Source organism: Pyrgilauda ruficollis, unplaced genomic scaffold (genome assembly GCF_017590135.1).
Source record: "Pyrgilauda ruficollis isolate IOZ18807 unplaced genomic scaffold, ASM1759013v1 scaffold3, whole genome shotgun sequence".
Classification (NCBI taxonomy): Eukaryota; Metazoa; Chordata; class Aves; order Passeriformes; family Passeridae; genus Pyrgilauda; species Pyrgilauda ruficollis.
Window position 1 is genome coordinate 6,961,998 of NW_024524377.1, and position 8,605 is coordinate 6,970,602.

An 8,605-nucleotide genomic window follows, 5' to 3' on the forward strand; every position below is an offset into this window, starting at 1 on the left:
TAGAAAGTGTTACAGAAACCACCCCAGACAGATCACAGCAGACATAAATGGTTTTAAAGGAAGCACAGTAAACCCTTATGAAATTGCATAGAGACTGAAATAATGAGACAATCTGTATAGACAGATGATTAGTTCAGAAATGGAAGTTGCAAGAAGGATAAAGTAACAATAACTTCTAGCACTCTATACTGGAGAAGGACATCCTTCCAACGGCTTCTGGCTAGAAAGGGAATGGCCAAATTCTGACCCCTGTGAATATGAGGGAGGCCCAGAACAACGACCCGTGGGGCTGCCCACTGGACCTCAGACTCGCTGCTGGAGTCAAAATCAGATTTTGGCAGTAAACAAGAGTTTCTGATGACACAGCAACACCCAGCTTTCTTGGGCTTTTTAAAAGCTGTTTCAGACAGAAAAAAAAAAAAAAAAAAAAAAAAAAAAAAAAAAGAAAAAGAAAAAGAAAAAAAGTACAGCAGTCAGGCAGTCAGTAATTCATTAGAGGATGGCAAAACATGACTGAGAAACAGAGCTAAGGAGTAAAACTTTATGAGCAGAGAGGTTTTTGCTGACAGTACAGGTGGAGATAGGTAAGGCAGAGCAGGCTGTGGCAGATAAGAGCGCGCACAGCCCAAGGTGCGAGGCCATCGCCGCACCGGGGCCGGTGCCGAAAGGCTTCGGGAGCAAACACCGAAACACCGCGGGGAGCGAGCAGCGAGGGCAGGACGGGCTGTTCCCGTACGCACGGGCGACTCCGGGGCCGGCCGTCACCGCAGCCATCGCTGCAGCCCCAGAGACGCTCCGGGGGCTCTGCGGGGCCCGGGCGAGCGGGCAGCGCTGGGGCAGCCCCCCGTGCACCAGGGCTGGGCGCCGGCACTGCCCCACAAACCGCTCCTGGCGGCAGAACACACCTCGAGCCCTCCGGGAGCGGGGACACGCGGGGACACGGGGCAGGGCGAGGCTGCAGCGCGGCGAGAGGCATCGCCACCGCCCAGCACACCTCCTGCCCGGCCGCCCGTGCTCTGCAGCGAGCTGGGGCGAGTCCGTGCCCCGGGCCGGAGCAGCGCTGCCCCCCGCGCTGCCGGGCCGTGCGGGAGCAGCCTCTCTCCGCTCGGTTCAGTTCGGTTCGGCGCAGCCCAGCTCCGCCCGTCGGAGCCGCGCTGCTGACTCAGCCGCGGGGGGGCCCGGAGGGCGCCCCGGCCCCGCGGGCGTGGCGGGCGGGGGGGCTGCCCTCCGCCCTCCGGGGAGATAAAGAGCGGCGGCCGCAGCCCGCCCGCGCCTCTCGCCGCCCGGCAGCATGACGGCCATCGGGGCGCAGGTACGTCCGCCGCTCCCTCCCGCCGCCGGGCCGCGCATCGCCCCGCCGCGGGGCTGCTGCCCCAGCCTGGCCCTGCTGCCCCAGCCTGGCCCTGCGCCGCCGGGGTCGCTCCCACCCTTCCCGGAGCAGCTCCGACCCTCCCCGGAGCAGCGGGGCGCAGCCGGCCGGATTCCCTTTCCCGCCTCCTCCGGCCGGCGGCAGCTCCCCGGGGCCGCGGCTCCCCCTCCCCGCCGCACGTGGCTCTCCGAGGGGGCTGGGGGCTCTTGGCTCGACTTTTCTTTACATCTCCTGTCACTTGGAGGGTGTCGCGAGGAGGGGAGGCGCGTTGCCCACGCGGGTCCGCGGGGGCTGCAGAAGATTCCCCCCCTTTCTCCCCCGGGGTAGCTGAGCCGTGCGACCCCGGGGTGAGGACCGAGGTCCGGGCCGCTGCTGCTGCCGGCCGGAGGAGGAGAGACCGGCTGGCTGCAGCTCAGGAGGGCAATGCTGGGAACTAGGAACCCCCCCTGCCAGCCGGTGCTGCCGCCTCCCCCGTCCCAGGCACCGGCCTCCATCCTCCCAGGGGCCGGTGGCTTCCTCCAGCCCTGCCGCAGCAGGACGCTGTGCCGCAAGACCGTGGGGCAGGGACCTGGTTCAGCCAAGAGCTTTTGTGATCCCTGTCCCAGGCCCTGACGTGGGAGCATTGTTTGTGCAGCCAGGGAACTGGGAGAGTTTCACCCACCCTTCCTTTCTCCTGTGTACTGCCTTCCCCTGCGAGAACGGGTTTGATGTGCACAAGTAAATATTTTCAAATACTGAATCCTGCAGCTTTGTCCCTCTGGCTTCATTTCACCCTGAAGTAACACTCTTAACTCTGTTATATTTTTTCCTCCCGCTCTCAGGTGCAGCAGCTGCTGGCACACCGGAGACCACAGAAATCCTTCTTTGAGACGCTCATCAGGAGCCTGATCATCCTGTGCGTGGCCATAGCCGTGGTCTTGTCGTCCATCTCCATCTGCGATGGCCGCTGGCTCTTTGCGAGGGGGCAGCTCTTTGGACTGTGGCACTTCTGCACCGTTAGCAACGACAGTGTCCTGAAGTGTGTCACAGACCTCAGCCTGGCCCGGGTGGAGGGGCTGAGCGTGGGGGTGATTCCCATCAGGAGCATGGTGTCCTTTGCTGTTGTGGTTGCCATATTCGGGTTGGAGCTGCTGATGGTGTCCCAGGTCTGCGATGACGCCAACGCAAGGCGGAAATGGGCAATGGGCTCCGTTCTCATCCTCGTCTCCTTTTTGCTGTCAGCCACTGGTGTTCTGAGCTTCTCCATCCTGGTGAAGGATCACCTCACCTTCACAGGCTTCACACTGACGTACTGGTGTGAGTTCATTGCTGCCTTTCTCTTCTTCCTTAACGGGATCAGCGGACTTCACATCAACAGCCTCACACACCTCAGGAATGGGGTAGGCAAAATCTAGGCACAAAGGATGAACCTCTGCCTTTGTGTAATCAGCTTTGCCAATTAGACTGGAAGAAAGAGAGTCTAATGAAGTTTGAAAAGGATGCCCTGTCTTAATTTGTGTGCAAGGAGGGGAAGCGTGAGTCAGTCTTCATGCCTGTAGAAGAAGTACCCACCCACTGGTCATCATGGAGAGCTGAGCAACACCAGCCAAGCAGAGACTGGGACTGGCTGCTACTGCAATATGGTTTTCTGGAGAAGTGGATTAAAGCAGAGGGTGTCCTGCTAAACCTGCAGAGATCTGGAAGACTGCAATCTATCCCACATGTTGACCTGAGGCTTGCACAACACTAGTACTGCTGTGGGTTTGGTGTTGCTGTGCTTTTCCTTATATTCTGGAGCCTGTGATACAGCTTTGGTGTGTCTCATGGGTTTGTTCTGGCTCAGGGACAGATGATTTCTGCCTGGCCGTGCTCACTGGTGTGGAGTATTGAAACTCATTACTGGATCTTACTTCTTAATTTTTCTTTCAAAAGATAAGGCACACAGAACTTGATCTGGTCACAGGTTTTGTTTCCTTCAGGCATGTTCCCTTTATCTGTTCTGTTCTTGGTCAGTTTTTTGGGGACATTTCAGACAGAGTTGCTGACCTGGGGCCAGGGGTAGGTGTTGGGTGATGTAGGTGTAGAGGGAAGAGATGTGCTGTTTTCCTCAGGCAGCAGTGCATATCCCTGTGTTTGTGGCCTCTTCCCCAGTGTTACCACTCTCCTGCCACCCCTGAAGGACATGTGCCAACTGGTCAACCAAACTGGCTGTCTCACGTGCCTTGCACAGTTTACGGTAACAGGGCATTGCTCTTGGATTTTTTGGTTTTTTGGGGCAAGAGGGACAAGCTCTGCAGAGGTTTCATGGGCTGTGGTGGCTGGGCAGGCCATGCAGAGACCACCACAGCTTCTGGGATGTGTTTTGGTTATCAGGGTTTCCACCGGGGCAGTGCTTATCCTGTCGCTGAATCTCCTGTAGCATTTCTTATGGGAGGAGAAAGGCCCAGATCCTCCTGACCAGATCAGGTCCTTTTCTTCCTCTGACTTAACAGTGAGCCTGGGAGGAGAAGCAGCCCGTGATTGCCTAAGGAGGGGCTGATGGGTGCAGCTCTAATCTGTCACCGCTGGTAGAAATGTTGAGAGACCTGGCCAGAATTATTATACTAAGGCTGGCCTTCCTCCTGCCAATGTCTGAGTCAAGATCTCTAAAACTGCTACAGCTTTGAAGTTCTACATGGTGTCTTATGTAAAAGGAGAGAAGACCTCATTTGTAGAGTAGATTGCCCTACACGTGTTCTCCCTGTCCAACACACAGCACTCAGTTGCTCACAGTTAAAAATGTCTTCAGAGTATTTCAGGGTTTCTGGTTTACTGTTTGCTTTGTATCCACTGGTAAATCTGCTTATATCCTTGTTGTCCAATGAATGTTTCTACATGTTTCATCCCTGTACCTTGTCTGTGGAGCAAGGTTTTAGTTTCCTGTGCAACAAGTTTGACACAGTTTTTCACCTGAAACAAATGCATCATAGCACAGAGGTCAAAAAGCCTGTGTGTGCGAGCCATGAGTAAACAGCTTTGTCTTTGAAAGCTAAGAATCTCAAGCTGTGCCTGAGCTGGAATGTACCACACTTTGATAAATGTGCTCCCGTGGACTCGCTTGCTTTCAGGACAGTCTCCGTTCCTTCTTGGACTTCTGTAACTTCTTCAGACAACACTCCTAAGCCCGTTTTGCAATGCAGGTTCAGACTTGGCTTGCTCTGGACAGTGCCAGTTGTACTTTTGCACAGGAATCTGCTCACCTCCCTGTCAGCATGATGCAGAGCTGTGCCACCCAGACAGCTCCTGAAGCTCTTGTGATGTCTGGGGCTTTGATGGGGCACCTTGGCCCGTTCTCAAGGACAAGGACTTGTGCCTGTGCCTCTGGAGAACTGCCCTGTGACTGTGTCTGTGTGTGAAGGTGCCTTTCATTTGCTGAATGGCACTGTTGAAGACACTGCTGGGCTGAACTTGCACCTGCTTGTGTGAGCTGGTGCTGTTGGCTTTAGCAGAGCCATTTAGGCCAAAGAGACCCTGCAAGTTCTGGTCCCAAACAGTTGCACTTTGGTGTTACCAGGTGTACCAGGAGCACCTTAACTAACCAGTGATTCAGCTGTGGTGCCTCGGCGTGCCCATGTCAGGCAGGACAGTTCCCCGACATGTAAGGGTGTTTATGGCTTGTCTAGAAACATGAATGTAACTTCAGAGTGACACTTTGGTGGCATCCAAACTTGGAAATCACTTCTGTGTGTACTCTCCCTCATGCTAGCAGGAGCCTGTGCCTCCATCTCTTTCCTTGGAAGGCAGCCACAGCCAGACTGGGTTCCAGGCTGGTGCCTCCTGCTCGGGTTAGAGGGAGACTGGACAATTGGCCATTGAGTTCACCCTAGACGTGGTGCAATTGTGAATGATTTTTAGGATGCCCTCTGCCAGCTGAAGAAGAGGCCTTTTGTTGGGGGTAGGGAGTCCTCTGGGGAAAACGGAGTAACTTTTTTCCCAACTGTTTTTCTATAGTACTGCTCAATTATGCTGGGAAAAGATGCATTTTGACAGCTAAATATTACAAAATAGAGTTGATTGTCTTGGAGATTCTTATATAGAGCAACCTGTGCAGCAGTGGGTCACTGTTCATTTTCTGAAGCGTTTGGAAGTGTCAAGCAATATTCCTGAAGTTTGTTAAATAAATTGATTTTAAATAAGAGCTTTAATTCACTCTTTTTATCTTTCGATATTGGGGTGCAGATTTAAGGGGATGAGGGAGGTTTTACATAATCTCCCAGGCACCATTCCGTGTGTCTACCCAGCTAAACTGATGAAGAAATGACTGCTTGGCACTTTCCCAAGCTCTGACCAAGGGAACTGAGGCCACTACACAGTCCCCTCTCCTTTTCCCTCCACAGTGTCTGCACCAGCCCGAGAAGCCAGCACTGCTTTCTTGTCTTGCAAAACAAGAAGGGCAGTCAGCTGTGTTGCTTCGTGGGAATTTGAGATAACCTTGTAGGCGCTTTAATGACTTCCTGCTGTTGCATGTGCTCTGTTTACCAGCTAAAGAGCTCTTTCCTGTGTCCTTCTCCTTCCTGTTCCCACACTGCACCCCGTGTCTGAAGCATCCTTGCTCTTTTCCTCAGCTCTGATTGTTTGGCCTGCAAGAAGTGGTATCTGAGTACAAATGTATTTGTGTTTTTCTCAGAGCTCACTGTATTAGCAGGTTTAGTTAAGTGTCAGGAAAAGAGCTTCCCAGCTACACCACTGAATTAGTTTATGTAATCTCAAGTTAATTAGCACCTGGTGTTCCCTTTCCAACTGGAGAGGTCATTGGCCTGTCTCAGTTTAACATCTCTTAAAAGCAGGGTAATGAACATCACTTCTTGTTAATGAGCCGTTTAGACTTAGCTACTAACTTTAATTAGACACTTGTACACAAGCCATTGCCTGCGGATAAGAATAAGGAAATGTTGTACAGGGCATGCTAGCTAGAGAAATTTCCTGCCTGGACTGTGTTTTTCCAGAATCACAGAATGGTTATGGTTGGAAGGGTGCACTGGAGGTCATCTAGTCCAGCCTCCCTGCTCCAGCACGGTCCTCTAGAACATGTTATTTTGATTTTGTCTCCAGTATGTTCATCAGCTGTGCTTGTAGGGACACCAGGACTGGGGTTAAGCCTTGCTTGCTTTTGCAAGCCTCAGGAAGGTGATTACAAAGATATTCCACATGACTCTCCTCACCTGCTTTCTCTTACCCTCTGCTGGGGCCTATGGTGAGCTGATAATGGCCCTTCTTCTCAACCTTCCAAGACAGCTGGCACATGCAAGAAGGGCCTCACTTCTGGGTAAACAAAGTCTGCCCCAGGCAGTGTCCTGGAAGGGGTGTTGCCTGAATTCCTGCGGCCTCTCAGCTTCACTGGCCCCAACCCCACTGAATCGGTACCAACCCTTCTGAAACAGCTTCTGCCCCAGGCAGTGTCCTGGAAGGGGTGTTGCCTGAATTCCTGCGGCCTCTCAACTTCACTGGCCCCAACCCCACCTGAATCCGTACCAACCCTTCTGAAACAGCCCCTTTCAGCTCCCCTGGCATTGCACAATGTAATTATTCACTGAACAGCTATTGGTTTTTGCTTCTGATAGTTTTGCTAGGAACTTCCTTGTTGCCAGTGTTGGAGAGGAAATCCATTAATGGCTTCCTCTTAAATTCATCAGCTCTCAGGCTGCCGATGCTCGTGCTGGCTTGCAGAAGAACTGGCCCCTCAGGGCACCTGGGCTGAATAGCCAGAGGCTGTCACCAGAGTCCCTGAACGATGACAATTACTTGTGTGAAAGGTGGTACTCAGGTCTTACTTACTGGTAAAGCCACCGTATTACACTGAATACCCAGGAGCAAGTGCAATGAAAGGAAAGTGGGTGGGCTCTATGAATATGGAGTTTGTGTTCACCCTCTGTGCCTTCATCTCCTGCTTTTGCATTGCTCCCTGAGATCTGCTTTCCTGTTCCTCTTCATGTGCTTACAAACACGTCAATGTCCCCAGAGCTAAGCAGCTCTTTTCTCTAGCATCCTTCAGCACAGCTGAACAAGCAAAATCCCCAGCAGCGCAGGGAGCCCAGGAGATGGGGGAGGAAAGGACCCATTCCCCTGTGGTGGTGGTTGGCAGCAGCTTCCTACGGCCACTAGAAACCAGGACAAGGTCACAGCATCATAACTCCAGGAGCTGCCTGCTTCTGGTATCTTCCCGAGTGGATGTGCTCTTCCCCAAGAGCTGAGGACTCCAAATTCCAGCTCACATCCAGGAGTTTTTATGGAGTAACTCAGCTCTTCATACAAACAAGGCTTGTGCTTGATGCCCAAAGTGAACATGTTATACAGAATCTGGGAATAATTAATTTTTCTTGGTTATTTCAGGCAAGACAAATAAAACCAAAATGGCCAGGTAAAACAATTATGCTAGAACTGGGGGTTTTTAAATATAAAAACAAGCAGTATTTTTTTTCTGGGGTATGTGGCAGGCCGCTGTACAAATAGGTATTATGCTCAGCCTGGGCTCCTCCCAATCTTGTGCTGGTCCTAGCTATGCACTGCAGGGCTGAGCTCTTACACTGGTTCATGTGAGAGCCAATAATTGCATCAGATCTAATTAATTACATGTTATTGTATCTCTGAATCTGTATTTCTTCATTTATGCTGGACGGAGGCACTTGCATTTAAAACAAACAGCTGCTTTGGCTTGAAGGATGAATGTTTAATTCTCAGAGAGGGAACATGCAAGTTGTTTCACCCTTCTTGGTCTCACTCATAGGCCAGAGAGAAATTAAGGTTACATTTTTTTGGAAGTATCTGACTTGCTAAATGCACTGGGACAGAGCGAACCCCTGACAAGTTTGGAGGCTCTGCTTGGCTTGGGGTGAGTCAGCAAAAAGTGAGATCTTTCATTCCAACCTTCAGGGAGGGGCTTTCACTTCCCCTTTGGTCATGGGACTCATCCTGCTTCTGTTCTTCCTTCCACTTGTTTTGGCTGATTTTTAAAGGACAAAGCCAACTGGAAACCTTGCTATTTCCAAAAATATAAGGTTAAAGTAATTCCTTGAAACACTTGCCAGTTTACAACTTTACATCTCCTTATTTTTTCCCTAGTCCTAAAAAGGTTCAACTCTCCTACAGCTGGGTGACCTGCATGAGCCAAGGAAGCCAACCAGGAGGGCAGGCTGGAGCAGCCACGGAGCTCTCCCTGCTGCTGAGTGCCCTTCCTCTCCTGGCTGCCCTCCGTGTGCTGCTGCCTGCGGCACCTGCTGC

At 52.1% G+C, this 8,605-nt stretch overlaps 1 protein-coding gene across 1 annotated transcript; it reads left to right on the forward strand.

Annotated features, from left to right (window-relative positions):
• Positions 1 to 858: 858 nt before the first annotated feature.
• On the forward strand, positions 859 to 5,525 carry TMEM37 (transmembrane protein 37). Its single transcript, XM_041473364.1, has 2 exons — positions 859 to 1,312; positions 2,191 to 5,525. The coding sequence occupies exons 1-2, from the start codon at positions 1,292 to 1,294 to the stop codon at positions 2,761 to 2,763; spliced, it is 594 nt and encodes a 197-aa protein (XP_041329298.1). The 5' UTR covers positions 859 to 1,291; the 3' UTR covers positions 2,764 to 5,525.
• The last annotated feature ends 3,080 nt before the right edge of the window (positions 5,526 to 8,605 follow it).

What these genes read in the sequence shown, in the direction of transcription:
- TMEM37 (XM_041473364.1), top strand. Translation starts at nt 1,292, where the DNA reads ATGACGGCCATCGGGGCGCAG. An exon ending in TGACGGCCATCGGGGCGCAG is followed by an intron (nt 1,313 to 2,190) that starts GTACGTCCGCCG and finishes TCCCGCTCTCAG; the next exon opens with GTGCAGCAGCTGCTGGCACA.